Below are 16,332 nucleotides of genomic sequence, written 5' to 3'. Positions count from 1 at the left end.
TAGTTTTGATCTGACACACATATATACACTCACACATTTTATATACATAATTGTTGGGTTGTTAGATAATACTTGACTTAGAATTTTTGTATTTATATCATGAAATGGCCCTATTTATTTATTCTTTTTGCTCCCTTTAGCTACTTTTGGAGTCAAGATCACACTAGCCTCATGGATGGCCATGTTTTCTGCAACAACTTACTAAGAAATGACTTTATTATCTCTTGAAAATCTGGTAGAATTTACCCGTAAAATAATATGGCCTTGGATAATTTGGAGATGGGAAGATTTTACCATTTAAAAATTTTAAAGACTTTTAAGTCTTAGTTCTTTTGGTGCTAATTTTAATATTTTATATATTTTTCTCAATATTTGTTCCATCTCAATTAAAAAAATTATTATGTCATTATTTGCTTCTAACAACCTTTTTTTTAAAATTTTTAAATGTTTATTCATTTTTGAGAGAGAGAGCAGAAGACGGGCAGAGAGAGAGGGAGACACAGAATATGAAGCAGGCCCCAGGTTCTGAGCTGTTAGCACAGAGCCCGACGTGGGGCTCAAACCTATGAACTGTGAGATTATGACCTGAGCTGAAGTCGGATGCTTAACCGACTGAGCAACCCAGGTGCCCCTGTTTCTCACAATCTTTATATGTTTTTTTTTTTTAATTTAAAAATTTTCTAACACTCTTTAATTCAATTAAAGTCTATAGTTATTTATCCTATCCTATTTTATATGCTGGAGAGGCAGCAGAGTGAATCAATGGAAAGTTAATTGTTTAAATAATTTTGTCTCAGGTTTTTTGGGGGAGGGGCATTACAAGATTAAATAGCAAAGAAACAATAAGGTAGCAGATTCAACAGATAGTGTTATACATTATACACTGCATACACCGTCTGTCTTAAACATCTGTCTTATATATTGTCTTATACCTTGTCTTGCTGGTCACTGTGCAAAGAGAAGAGAAAATCCAGTTAGAACATCTAAAAGCCAACTCTAAATCAAATACATACCTAAGAATCAAATTTTAGATAGCCCATAATGAAAGCATAAAGACCCATCTAAAGCTGAAGTCTGACACTGAGACTTAACTGTACTCTAAAGAGTATCGGTCTGTTATTAAATACGTGCTCTCTGCTTATTTGTTCTTTACAGAACTATGTTTTCTTGCACAAGCCCATTTTGGACTCTGAAACAAGGTTTTGCTGCAAATACTTACAATGGAAAAATATACAGAAACACTTGATTACCAAGCTATTAGGGTTATAATGGTCTTAATAGCTTGCTTTACCCTCTACTTGCATATCTAAAAGCAGAAGCAATTGCTTTAAGCCTAGATAAACCAATTCCCAATCCATAATTCTGCCCTGGGGATCTGGGAGGAAGGAAATAAGGAGTGAGATTTACACCGTAGAGGGATATCTCTTAGATGGATAATAGTTACCTAATTCCTATTTCCATGTTGTCCCATGGGTATTAGATGCTAGAGGATTCTTTCTCCAGCAGGTTTAGGACAAAGTGTCTCTGAAACTTATGAAAAAGGAAACTAGGCTGCTGGAATGAACTCTCAGGAAAGAACATTTATTTCTCCTGAATTCTTTTATTTAAGAATATTGAATTTCCATCTCCTCTTCTAGATAAGAGCAAGAATACTTCCAAGCCCCTTCTCTTATTGCCTCAAAAATCTGCTTCTGATTTTGAAAAAATTCTTAAAGAGAGTTGCATATAGTTAAGCAATCAGGAATCATAGCGCTACATCTTCTGCACGGAACTTAAATTATCCTATTACGTGATTGCTCACTGGATGTATAAATGCAGAGATTTCTTTTCCCTTCCCACTCGCCCCACCCTGGTCTTAGCTCTCATTGCTCTCCACATGGGCGACTGCCAATAGTCCTCAACCTGTTTCTCTCTTCTAACCTGTCTTGCACCCTGCTGGGGACATAGACTTCTGAAACCATCATGTTCCTATGGTCATCCTCTATCTCAAATTTTCCACGGTTCCTCCCAGCAAAACACGGTAGGGTAAACTTTATCTGGCCGCTAAGGCCTCTCAAATCATGATCCCACCGTCCACCATGACTTCTCGGGACTTGCTGATAGGATTCCTGGCTCCAAGAAGCACAGACAATTCACACCCCCAGGGCACACAGCAGCTGGTACAACCTTGGAGCCTCTGTGGCTCCTTTCTCCTCAAGATGAAAGCATTTCAACCTCCTGCTTCTTTTTGAGGTCTTAGCCATCCTTCTTACTCAAGTGCAATGTTTGTTTCCTGAGTTCTCCAGCTCACACTCTATGAATTCTTCTATGAATTTCTATGACACTTGAAACCTGTACCCTCCTGTTTAACGCAGTAAGATTATGTATACACATTTACTTGTGAAAATCAATTTGCATACAAATTGGAAAGTGCTATACAAACAAATGGGGTCATTACCAATTAGCACTTGTTTCAAACTTGCAATACTGTATATATTAGAATATAAGCATTTCGAAGATAGGGATCATATCTAATGCTTCTTTTCCATTTGCCATAGCACCCCACCTAACATTCAAAGTATTTGATAAATACTATTGGTTAATTAAGCAATGAGAAAGAAGTGTTGGTAACAAGAAGGAAAAAATGTCAGGGGTGGGAAAGAAGCTCATTCATTCATTCAGTAACTATTGACTGACCATCTGCTATGCGCTGACAATATTATAGATTTTAGGATTACAGCAGTAGATAAAAGAAAATACTGTTCTGCAGTGTTCATACTGTAGCGGGAGGAGATCGACACCCCCCCCCCATTATTAGTAAGACACACAGTACGTCAGAAGGTAGTAAGTGCTAAAGAAAAGAGAAAGGTAGGAAAGAAAGTTAAGGAGTATGCATGGATGAGGAGGGGATTGCTATTTTGGAGGAGGTGATCAGAGAAGGTTTCCTTGAGTTTGTGATAGTTAAGGACCACGGTGAGGAAGTGAACTATAAAGACATCTGGGGGAAGAGGTTTTCAAACAGAGGTAACAGCCATTCATTCATTCATTCATTCATCCATCATCCATTCAATATCGAGCATCTATTATGTGCCAGGCAGTTATTCTAGGCCCCAGAGATACTATGGTAAACAAGACAAAAGCCCTGATCTCTAGGGGTATATCTCATTGAAATGCAAATAAACAATGGGAAAATAATCTCTCTCCAGCCCCAAATTACTGACCCTCTATCTTATGTTAGAAAGCCAAGCCTAGCCTTGGAGGATATACAGATGAACAAGCATTCCATGCCCTCAAAAATATCACAATGTAGTGGGACATAAACATGTCAACTTGGGCTTTTCCTGCTGCTCAAATTTCTGCTCAAACTCTAAGCTGACAAAAGGCACTAAATGTTCTACCCCATCCCATTTCTCCTGCTCTATCCATCACCATTCTACATTTACAGGGCCTGTCCCCCCTACCATTTACTTGCCTCTGTAAGCCTAGAGAAATCTTAGGGAAAATGGTCACAGCCAGAAAGTTGCAGAAAGAGACTGCTGGCTCCAACTTTAAAATACACCCAGAATTGGGGTGCCTGGGTGGCTTGGTCGGTTGATTTCAGCTCAGGTCATGATCCCAAGGTTGTGGGATTGGAGCCCAAGCTCAGCGTGGAGCCTGCTTAACATTCTTTGTCTCTATCCCTCCTCCCCTCTCCCCCACTCACGTTCTCTCTCTCTCTCTAAAATGAAAATTAAAAATTAAAAACAAAACCACTAAAAAAACCCCACCCAGAATTGATTAATTTCTTACGACCTTCACTGCTACCACCCTGGTCCAAGCCACCATCATCTCTCACAATACTTGCTAACAGATACGCCTGATTCTACCCTGTGCCTCAACAGTTCACTCCCAACGCTGCAGCCAGAACAATCCTTTCAAAATGTAAGTAAGATCATGGCACTCTTCTGCTCCAAAGCACTGTGATGGCTTTCCATTTCACTCAGAGTGAAAACTCAAAGTGCTTACAGTGGCCTTCAAAGCCTTCTGTGATCTGACCTCGGTACTGCTCAGTCTTGTACTAGGTGCCCCCTTCCTGCTCACTCCACCCTGGCTCCTTGGTTTCCGAGGGAAGCACATCCCTGCCACAGGGCCTTTGCTCCAGATGGTCCTTCTGCCTGCAATGGTCTTTCCCCAAGACAGTCACTTGATCCGCTCCCTCACCTCCTTCCAGTCTTAATGCAAATCTCACTGAGGGGATCCTGACCACCAATCTGTGTATTCCTGATCCCTTTACCTTCCACTGCCTCTTTTTTCCATACTATTGATTACTTTCTCACATACTACATATTTTACTTATTTATTTACTATTTTGTTGTCTGTCTGCCTGCGATCAATAGTAAGCTGTATGAGGGCAGGGATCTTTGTCTGTTTCACTGGTATACTCCAACCACATAAAACAGCATCTGGAACACTCATATCTGTTGAATGAATGGATGATAGCCTCTATCAGCGTTTGCTGTGACTGTACATTTACTTGTCTGTTCTCCTAACTAGAGTGGGAGCTCCTGAAGGCCACTCGCTGTGCTGCTCATGATAGTGTTTCCAGAGCCTAGAGCAGTATGAACTGTGTAACAGGCCCTCAATGACTGGGATAAAGAAAGAATTTCTCTAATTTAGCTTTCTTTTGAGTAGGGTCCCTGTTCAATGCTTCTTTGTGTTTTCCATAATGCCTTACTCAGAGCTGGCTCTCCGTGAAGGTTTATGGAACAGGCAGATCCCCAGTTATAGATAGAAGGACACTGAAACTCCAAGAGATTAAGGGTGACTTATTTGTCCAAGGTGTCACAGCTAACAGGGGCCAGAGCGTGCACGCAAACACATGGCATCTAGCTCAGTATTCTGAGTTGCTGCAAAACACCTCCAAAAATTCTCATTTACTACAAATCCTTTTTTGAACAGGGCGTTTTTTCTTAGCATAAAAATATACCCAAATGCAAACTGTTACCTATCAAAAAGAGACTTTTTTCTTTAAAACATGGAGATCTTATAAAGGAGGTAATGCAGCAAAAGTGAAACGACATTCAGTTCTCTTTCTCTGCCTCAGTGCACATCGCACTGCTGCTCAGACTGAGAACGTTCTACATGTGGTCCGGGAGCACCAGGGACCTGTGGGTTGAGGGCTGGATGAGATTATCAGTGCACATCCGTGAAAGGCCTTTTTCTGAAACAAATTTTAAAAAAGGGCAGATTATGATTGATGAACCCAGCATTAGGGTAATGTTATCAGAGATACTTTCTATCTCTGTCCTTTGTGGAGAGGTCAGATTATAATCATGTTAGAACTGAACACAGTGCTTTATTAATGTTTCATGAGTGAGTTGTAATCAGCCTAGCTGGGTGTGGGTAAATTAAACCAATTCTTGACGTATGAACTCAATGCATTCAGAATTTATTGAAATATCTACTCAAAGTGTCTATATCGCTTTTCCAGCTTTTCCAATGAGGCCAAAATTTGAATTTCACAGTTTGGTAAAACACAATCCTTGTCACTATATTTACAAGATATAAACAACTCTAATTAATTATATATGTTATCTCCCATAACTAGAACACCAATTAACTAAAAAAAAAATACATCCTTAAAACTTAAAGTACCATTTCACTTTTAAAAAATTAAAATTTAGATGCCTATCTAAAAATTTCTACACATAAAAACTTCTACAAATACATCAAATACCTTTCCAATTGCTGCTGTGAGAGAATAAAAACTGATTTATGGTCAATGATGTCATCCCTTTTTATAATATTACTTTTGCCTTCTTTGCCTTGAATTCCTGAATGACGTCTTGAAAGGAGGAGGATGTGCTCATGGGTACAGAATACTAATCCTCACGAAGAAATGAACATTTTTTTTACCACCCTGAATGTCATTTCTTTGGGATATATGGCATTTTCATTTTATACTGTAGGCTTATGACAAAGAACTCCTTCAAATAACTGAAGATAATCCCAGCCCAAATTATAAATATACTGGAGCACATTTTCTTTAAACCTATTTCATAAGAACTAAATCCTACATGAGCTACCCAGCTGGTACAAAGTCAGAAACTTTTAACGTTACAAAACAATATAAAAGAATGAGGGCTGTGTTCATGGAATTTGTGGGGAAATTTAAACCCTTCTATATTTTCTCTTATAACTCAGGCTTTGTATATTAGGGAAATATTCATCCAATAACTATTCCTTCAGTAAAAGAGAGAGGGAGAGAGAGAGAGAGAGGCACATGATTGATTAAATTTCCTACTGTTAACACAGATGCCTGACATTGTTTCTGAATGACATCAGTGCGATCATTTCCCAGCAGTACGATGGGGAAATGGACCAGAAGCTGGAGCAAAGTCAGCTAAGAACAGGATACCGTGAAGAAAAACTGCAAGCTGAAGGAAAGCAGCGCAGGAGACACTGAGGGAGGAGAGCAGACACACGCTACTTTTCAAAAGACGTCCTTTGCTCGCTCTGATGTCTAGGACTGTTCTTCTAAGAGGCAGCTCTCTCCGGCTGCCCGTTAGCTCTAATTCTGATGCAACCAAGAGTGGCGGCTATGGATGCAGAGCCTAGGGGACGCCATGGTAGCTTTCCCTTCCTATTCGTCAGGGTCCCGTCTAGGGAAACCCAGGGAAAGACAACAGGAAGAATAAACACTTCCCAAGCTACCTGTTCTGTGCTAGCAGGCACTTCCTACACACGGTTGATTGAACCTGACCCTGCATTCTGGTGCTGCACGGAACCAAGACAGGGGCAGTTGGATTTCCCCAAATATGCGGGATTTTGGGTAAAGCCTTTCGCTCCATGGAGTAAAGATTTAGTTCAAAAGTCTTACCTGACTCATTAATGGCTACACGATAACAGGGATTTGGCTTAGAATAAAGAAAAACCCCCGTGCCTTGCTTCTTCCACTTCTTCACAAAAACAAGTTGGAACTTGTTGTTCTAATAAAAAGGTAATATATAATACATATAAACAATAATATGTTATATGTCAACTATACCTCAATGAAAAAAAGAACTGCAAAAATTACTATGCATTTCTGAAAATGTTTTACGACATTTTCAGAAATGCACAAGTGTTTATCCCTCATATTTTAGTCAGTTATAAAACTTAATTGTTTTGAATACGTGAGTACATCTTTGAGGGACAGTTAATTCACCACATTATATGCAATCTTTATAGTTCCTAGTATGTTGTATGAACTTGGCTTGATGACATTCTTGTGGCTTGATAAATACACGTATTTATCAACATAAATATCAACGTATTTACATTGATAGTAAATAGTGAGATTTATTTTAAAGAAGCACTATATTTTGTCTGCAAGTTTGTTCAGCAGGACTTGAGCTGATAGAAAGACAAGATATAAGAGGTATGTAAACAGAAGTCAGGTAATTCATTATACCAACTGGTAAGTTTAGTACCAGGATTAAAATGTTTCTTGTAGTTTATTTACTTATATGCAACAGAAGTACTCTGAGCAATTATAAATATAAAATAATTTATTACTCAAAATTTATACTTATAAATTTTGCTCTTTCTTGAAGTAAGAGGGAGAATCTATTTTAGACTTTAACTTGTCTTTATAATGTTACAATCATTTCTCAAGCTGTATCTTTCTTTTTTTTTTTTAATTTTTTTTAACGTTTATTTATTTTTGAGACAGAGAGAGACAGGGCATGAATGGGAGAGGGTCAGAGAGAGAGAGAGAGAGAGAGAGAGACAGAATCTGAAATAGGCTCCAGGCTCTGAGCTGTCAGCACAGAGCCCAACACAGGGTTCGAACTCACGAACCGCAAGATCATGACCTGAGCCGGTTGGCTGCTTAACTGACTGAGCCACCCAGGCGCCCCAAGCTGTATCTTTCTTTTTTTTAAGTTTTTAAAAAATGTATATTTATTCTTGAGAGAGAGAGAGATAGAGCATGTGTGTGTGTGAGCGGTGGAGGGGTAGAGAGAGAGACAGAGAGAGAGAGAGAGAGAGAGAATCCTAAGCAGGCTCTGAACTGCAGAGCCGGACTCAGAGCTCAAACTCAAAAACCATGAGATCATGACCTGAGCCAAAATGAAGAGTTGGACACTTAACCCACTGAGGCACCCAGGTACCCCTCAGGCTGTATCTTTCAATGAAAAATCCTAATTCTTTTTGATGAATAATCCTAATTCTCTTAAGATCCAAATGATACGAAACCATTTGGTGAGAATCAGGTATTTCTCAGGAAAAGAGACTTTTTAAAAAATCTTATGTGGTGATCACATGAACAATTCAATTAAATAATTAAATTAAAACTCAATTTTAAGTCTCAGTCAAAATTAGGTGTTTGGCAATCTTCCATGCATAGATATAATTAGTTTGCAAATAACAAATAAGCTCTATTCCAAAGTTCCTTTATAAGGTGGTGTTTGGAATAGATATTGCAGGGGAAACAGTATTAGTCTAATCTGCTTTGGTTGTCAAGTCGATCTATAAAGCCGTATTTAATTAAATATACAGCTGACATTTCAGAGACTATCAGTGGGTCCAGGAGACACGACATTCAGAGTTCCAATCTGCAATGCTAGGTATGGTAAGTAGAAAAAGCACTTGGGTGAGTCATGTAGCCTTCCCGGGTCTTCGTCTCCTCATTGAAATACAGATCTGTTCCAGCTCTAAAATCCTGTGTGTGCCTCTAAAGTTTACATTTCCTCCATCTGCAGAGTTAAAGAGTCTTCTTCCGCTCACAACTGCTGCACTCTAAGCAGAGGTCTCGCCCGCTGGAAAGGGAGCCTCACAGGGTAAGGGCTGGGGGAGAAAGAGGTAGAAATGAGATCTCAGAAAGTCAGATCTACATGGCTGTGGGGGCCAGAACATCCTGCTGGTTTTGGTTCAATGCTCACTCATTTCTTTCTTTTCTTCCACTGACCCCAAGGTACTGATTCTTGTTAGAAGACACATTTCTTTCCCTTCTCCCTTTCCACAGCTCCTTAAATCATCATTTTATCCTGAGCACTGTGGATAGTAACACGGCCACTTTGATAAGTAGGTGATATCTGGGCAAGGTCATTTACCTCTCTGGGTTTCAAGATAATTCCTAAAAGACTTTTTGAGGATTAAAGGAATAATGTATTTGAAGCTCTAGCAAGTATCCGACAAAGAATAAACACTCAAAAATGGCACAGGGTATAAGGACTATCACTGCCATTATTGCATCTTGGTCAACCTTCCTATTGGGATGACTCAGGACCATCACTGGGCTACAGGGTAAGGTGACTAAGATTAGCGTATGTACATCCTGATTTGCAGCAGTTGTGAGCAGTAAGTCTTAGAGTGAGGACAGTAGAGAAAAACATGTAAGCAGCTACACCAGAGAAGTCAGGAGAATGTCGTAGGCTACTAGCCGTAGAGCTAGCTGTAAGGAGGGGTGTAAACTGGGCACCGTGTATAATAACATTCCACTTTACTAAAGGCAGAATTTTGTCATTTCATGTTTTGGTACATTTCTACACTGGAAGTGATCAAACAATGACCAATAAAACCTGAGGCAGAAGATACAGTCACTCTACCAAAGCTACAAAGTATACATTTCCTCCAGGGCCTCAAATAGCATTTGACTGACTCATTGATCCTGAGGCTTTGATACATTTGATTAACTGGTTTTGCAGACTGGAGATTTTAAACAACATATTTGAATTGGTATGGCTATAAAGGGAAGTGTGCTGATAGCTCACAATTTACAGAAGAAAATATAAAAAGAATATAGAAGTATATCCTTCATACAATAACAAGGGGTACTCATAATAGAGAGAAGAAGTTTCTTCTTTTGTATAAGAGGATAGGGAGCGAAGGAGTGATAAAGTTTAGAAAAAACAAGTCTGCAAAAAAGTTTTCACTATAAAAATCTAGAAACTTATTTTATCTGGAATGTTTATTCAGTTGGATTATATTACTACCCACCATATTAGATGAATGAAGCCTCGTGATTTTTTAAAATGTTTTTCTTTATTTTTGAAGGAGAGAGAGAAACAGAGCATGAGCGGGGGAGGAGCAGAGAGAGAGGGAGACACAGAATCGGAAGCAGGCTCCAGGCTCTAAGCTGTCAGCCCAGAGTCCGATGTGGGGCTTGAACTCACGAACTGTGGGATCATGACCTGAGCCGAAGTCGGACACTTAATGGACTGAGCCACGCAGGCGCCCCAGAAGCCTCATGATTTTTATGCAAAGTTAGTCAAGAGTGCATGGTCTTATCCAGTTTATGTCAATACTAATTACCTGATGGTTTCGTATCCATAATAATTCTCTTTCCCTGTATTCAAGACATTCTGTGTATGATGCTACCTGGAGGATTTGCTTTTAGAAGCACAGATGCCTTTTCTTTTTTCAGTTAGGCATATCATTAATAAAATTATTAATTCTGTAGGCATTTCACTAATGAGGAGCACAAAGGCTGTATCTGTAATGAGTCACTACTTAATGTTTTATTAAAATATATGTAAGATGTTTCAGCATCTAAAAAGCACATGAAAAGACAGTCAACATCGTTAGTCACTAGAAAAATGGAAATTAAACCATAATGAGATTTTATTTCACATCCACTAGAATGGTTATAATAAAAAGCAGGCGATAACAAGTGTTGGTGAAGATGTGGAAGGACTGAAACAGGCATCCGTTGTTAGTGGGAACCCAAGATGGTACAGACCCTTTGCAAAATAGGTAATTTCTTAGAAGTTAGACATCAATTTACCATGACTCAACAATCCTACTCTAGGTATACATCCCAAAGCAATGAAAACGTGTGTCCACATAGAGACTGATACAGGAGTGTTCAGAGCGGCATTACTTCCAACAGCCCCAAAGTGGAAACAACCCAAATGTTCAACTGAGGAGTGGATCAGCAAAACATGGAGTGCCGTTATGAAAAAGAGCCAAGTACTGACACGGGCTGCAACATGGATTAATCTCAAAAACTATGCCAAGTGAAAGAAGTCAAACACAAAAGAACACGTATTAATCAGTTCCATTTATATAAAATGTCCAGAAAAGGCAAACTTGTGGCGATAGAAAACAGATTAATGGTTGCCTAGGGCTGGAGGTGGGTATAGAGAGTGACTGAAAATAGGCACAGGATCTTTCTGGGATGATGGAGATGTTCTACAATTAGATTGTGGGGATGGTCACACCACTCTGTAAATTTACTAAAAATCATTCAATTGTACACTGAAAACAAATGCATTTTATGATAATGATTTAAAAAAAAAACACTTATAAAGTATGTCTCCACATTGCACAGGTGAGAAATGGGACGACCATAGATGCTCATTTACCCAGGGCAATGAGGCTAGTAAACAGCAGAGCCCAGGTTCAAGAGCAGGAAATTATTAAACTCTAAGTCACACTCTTTCCAATATGGTATTCATTATTAGCACCCACATGAAAGGTTCTGTTTAATCGGTTGGGTGCGATCGTGTGAACAAGAGAAAAATCTGGTCCAACAATTTTTGGCTACTTTATTTGCCTGAGTGGAGGATCCGTTCAATTTAACTAGTTTGGACATAAAAGACCACATATTGAAATCATTGACATTATTACTCCTATATGATTCAATCATTCACCCAGCAAATATTTACTGAGCAACTACTTTGCGTCAGGCACAGTTCTGGGCTCCACAAGTGTATTGTGGAATGCTGTGACTGAGAGCTACTGATATGTAGCAGTTTCTAGGGTTGAGTTTGTGGATCCCGTATCCTTACACTGACATTACTGGCAGCATTCAAGTATGTAAGGGTAGTATGGAAATGGATGGCCAATTCTAAAAATAAGTATAGATTTTAGAAATATAATGCATCATAGAAGTATAAATCCTTCACATTCAAAATACAAACTGAAGAAATAATCTGTTATTCAAGGAGGTGCATGAAATAACCCCATGTATCTGGAAGTACCAATTTATAGGTTGAAAAGTGTCAGAAATCATATCTACAAATTACAAAATACATGATATTCCCTCAAAGGGGGAGACCAGATTGCAGATAATATATATAAAGAGTACTTTTAAACATAGGTCTACCACATGAGCAACAGTTTTCTAAAATAAAATATATTAAAAGTAAAATATTTCTTTAAATTTTTTTTAAGTTTCTTTAAGAGAGAATGCAGGGAAGGGACAGAAAGAAAGGGAGAGACAGAGAGAACCCCAAGCAGGCTCTGCACCAGCAGCACTGAGCCCAATGTAGGGTTTGAAGTCACGAACTGTGAGATCATGACCCAAGCTGAAATCGAGAGTTGGACACTGAACCAACAGAGCCACCTAGGCAGCCCAAAAGTAAAATATTTCTTTAAAAAATTTTTTTTTACATTTTATTTTATTTTTGTGTGTGAGACAGAGACAGAGTGCGAGTGGGGAAAGGGCAGAGAGACAGAGGGAGGCAGAATCTGAAGCAGGCTCCAGGCACAGAGCCCCACATGGGGCTCAAACCCATGAACTGTGAGATCATGACCTAAGCTGAGGTTGGATACTTAACCAATTGAGCCACTCAGGTGCCCTGGTAAAGTATTTCTTAAAGAAAGAAAATATATGGAGTGCCTGGGTGGCTTAGTCAGTTAAGTGTCTGACTTCGGCCTAGGTCATGATCTCACACAGTTCATGGGTTCGATCCCCACATCAGGCTCTGTGCTGACAGCTCAGAGCCTGGAACCTGCTTCAGATTCTGTGTCTCCCTCTCTCTCTGCCCCTCCCCTGCTCACACACCCTCTCTCTCTCAAAAATAAATAAACATTAAAAAAAAAAAAAAGAAACTATAGCTCCAAATTGAGGGGATCATGTGACTGACAGTGAAGTCCACAAAAAGAGAGAGAAAGAGAGACATACACGTACAAAATCAGGGGGTAGAGGCAGGAACCACATATAATCTGATCCTGTTTATGTGAAATGTCCAGAATAAGTAAATGTGTAGAGACAGAAAGTAGATTAGTAGTGCATAGGGTTGGCTGGGGAAAATGGTGGAAGATACTGAAGGTTCTGGGTTTATTTATGGGGTGATAAAAATGTTCATAATTGATTGTGGTGATGTTTGCACAACTCTGTAAAAAAATTAAAATCCATTTATTTTTTTATGTTACGTGGGTGAACTGTACAGTAAGTGAATTCTATCTGCCTGACATATGTGAATTATGTAAGTCTTACTAAAAGAATGGACTAAGGACTATGTGAACTCCATTGCAAATGTGGACTTTATTTGGATTCTGATTCATATAAATAAGGTGTAAAAGCAAAATAAAATACATTTATAAGACAGTTGGAAAAAATTGGGAGTGAGTGAAACAGGGTTAAAAAAATATTTTGGGGGGGGTGCCACGTGGGTGGCTCAGTCAGTCAAGCATCTGACTCTGGTTTCTGCTCAGGTCATGATCTCATGGTTTGTGAGTTCAAGCTCCGCATTGGGCTCAGCACTGACAGCACAGAGCCTGCTTGGGATTCTCTCTCTCCCTCTTTTGCTGCCCCTCCCCCGCTCATGCTGCCCCTGTCTCCCCCCCCCAAATAAATAAACTTAAAAATATTAAAAAGTATATACATGTTTTGGGTCACTGGCTTTTTTAGTATAATTCCTCACTTTACCAAGAATAATAGTACACTAGGGAGGTTGTTTGGTAAAGTAGTTCATTTCCATATATCATAGCCACATTGAGATTAAAATCTCCTTAAATAATGGATAAAAATATACCAAAAGCTATAAAGTTCCCACATGCAAACATTCTATTTATACATTTTTTCCCTATTTACACATTTTCTATCTGAACAACCAGGTATCTGTCCTATAGATTTAAAAAAGTAATGATATTTTCAATCTATGAATGTTCACTAGATGTTCTCTTAAAGACAAGTATATTTTAAGGTATGTTTCATAACTTATAATTTCCTGCATGCAAATATATTCTCAATGTAAATTATTTGCTTTTGAATATTTTAGGAGTCAAAAAAGAGTACAGATTTAGCCGGTAGACAAAAATAAGAAATGGCCATTTATTTCAAGCATTTTAGAATCTTATATTAGTCAACAGATGCTCATCTGATTATCTTCTCCTAAGGGAGCAAATATAACTGAATTACCATTCCTTTATTAGTCTTCATGAAAGGAAAATCCACTCCACAATAAAGAACAATGTCAAAAGACAATAGTAAAATGCTTGCCTTTTCTTCCTTAAAATTTTAACCTTGTGTTTACAGATGTTAAAAGACAATTTGCTAAATAGTTAGAAACAAAATAAAACAACAGAGTATTTTCACTTCTTGAGGACTGCTCAAGCAAAAACAAAATCTCTCTTACCATCCTGTTGATCCGTACAAAGTCTTCAGGTTTTTTTGCCCAAGGGGGAAGACCAACGTCATTTACCACAACTTCATCTTCTCTGACTCCAAGATTGTATCCATTACTGTTGACAAACATCTCTGGTAGGTAATAGAACTCTGGAATTAGTTCCTGCCAGGAAGAAAAATGTGACATATTAAATCACTTTAAAAGTGAGTTGAATAAAACTATTATAACTTGCTAACTATAAACCGAATTAAATTCTTTCTTTAAATCCAATAGTTTATTATTTAATTCAATTCTGTATTTGATTTTCTTTAGATGAGAGGAAGAGAAGGAAGAGAGGTGAAGAAAGGAGAAGAGCAATATTTTTCTTGAACATTTTATTTGATAATTTATAAGACTTTCAATCTTATCTTGCTACAATTAGTTAAAAGGGTTACAGAATCAACAATAGTTCCTAGTAGTATTATCAAACAAATATGTAAAGCTATATCTACAAGTCCATGACGCTCAACAACCTTTTCTGAATATTATTAATACTCAAATTAAAAAAAAAGTTGTTGCCAATAATGGTTAAAAATCATGTAATATCTTCTACTTTTCTTTTTGATCACACTGTCAATTATACTACATATTTTTTATAAAATGATTCATAGTTTTATTTTATAATTTGGCACAATTAATTACTTTTGTACCTATCACTAAGCACAATGAAGAGATGATATACAACATGACAATAAGTTTTAAATGTTTAACACATGGCACTTGAATGGTAACTTCTTAATAAACTGGATCCAAAGACATCTTGTGTTATTTGTATATAAAGATGGCGTGAACAACACGATTCAAGCAAACTCGTGTTTGATGCACAATGTCTCATATGAGGTTTATGTTCCTTTAGAACAAATCAGATATGGAAATGAACTGTTTTTATGACCCTAGAAATGTTTTTTTGTTGTCAGTTTTTTAAGTAACTGGGAGAAAATGCAAACAAAACCAAAAAAACATAAACCACTGTAGTTTTTATGTACACCATCTATATCATAAACAACAACAATCTTTTCAAATATCAAGATGAAGATTAAATTAACCTTATATCATGAAAAGCATAAGGACATTTATTTATGTAATATGATCTACACTGATAATGTAGTACCTGAAATTCAACTCTTCCTGTGGTCTTCTCTAGAGATTCATAGAAAAATTAAAAAAACAAAGAAACAAAAATCCCAAAACACCAGACGCTGATATCTTCAAATAAATCAAATTATTAACTTTCTAAGAACAGCATACACAAAAGCTTTCTCTTTATGGGTTCTCCTGCTGAAATCAACATTTGTCTATTATGGCCTAAGTAGGTGTTTATCTTAGTAATGCTCTGTGAGAATTTGATTATTATCCATTCTGATGATGATAAATGTGAGCTGTAAAAAACATAAAACATAATAAAGTTTGGGTACAGGGCACTGCGACAGGTACAAGGGAAGAAAAAAGTGAACAAGACATGGTTTTATTTCAAGTAATTTATAATCTGCTCTGTGGGGTAAATACACAAACAGATGGTTGTAATACACAATAATAACTGCTCGAGAGGAGTAGAAACCAAGTACAAGGAAGCACAGAGGAGAAGGCAGACAACACAGGGCAAGTCAGGAGAAACTTCACTCGAGACCAGACAGTTGAATTTGGCTCTGGCTAAGATAAAGGCAGGGGGAGGGGGCAGGGGACCATCAGGAAGTATAATCAAGAAGGGGTAAGGACTGAGTGTGGGTGGAGAATAGGACATATTGGGGGGGGGGGTAGGTGAAGATGGGGGAGGTGGGATGGTAAGAGTTATATGGAGCCAGATGATGAAGGAAGATTTATGCCAAGCTAAGCTGTTTGGATCTTGTGTTATTGGGCAGATTTGTTTTGTAACAAGACATTGGGTGGCAACATAAAGGTTGGACTGCAGAGGACAGAGACTGGGCATCTGTGCATATGTGGGGAGAAGGGGAACCAGAAGCAGCAAGCAGAACAGGAGGGAAGGGGGAAGGGTAAG

General features: G+C 38.2%; 1 protein-coding gene across 11 annotated transcripts in view; it reads right to left on the bottom strand.

Moving 5' to 3' along the window:
- The window catches only part of NBEA (neurobeachin), a 689,522-nt gene that overhangs the window by 49,322 nt on the left and 623,868 nt on the right, over nucleotides 1-16,332 (bottom strand). For all 11 annotated transcript variants that reach the window (XM_045473789.1, XM_045473805.1, XM_045473824.1 and 8 more), the window contains one exon: nucleotides 14,307-14,459. In XM_045473789.1, coding sequence (XP_045329745.1) covers nucleotides 14,307-14,459 — 153 coding nt within the window. The remainder of the gene's footprint in view (nucleotides 1-14,306; nucleotides 14,460-16,332) is intronic.

Source organism: Leopardus geoffroyi, chromosome A1 (assembly GCF_018350155.1).
Source record: "Leopardus geoffroyi isolate Oge1 chromosome A1, O.geoffroyi_Oge1_pat1.0, whole genome shotgun sequence".
Lineage (NCBI taxonomy): Eukaryota > Metazoa > Chordata > Mammalia > Carnivora > Felidae > Leopardus > Leopardus geoffroyi.
Note: the sequence above shows the minus strand (reverse complement) of the source record. Positions and strands in the feature narration are given on the sequence as shown.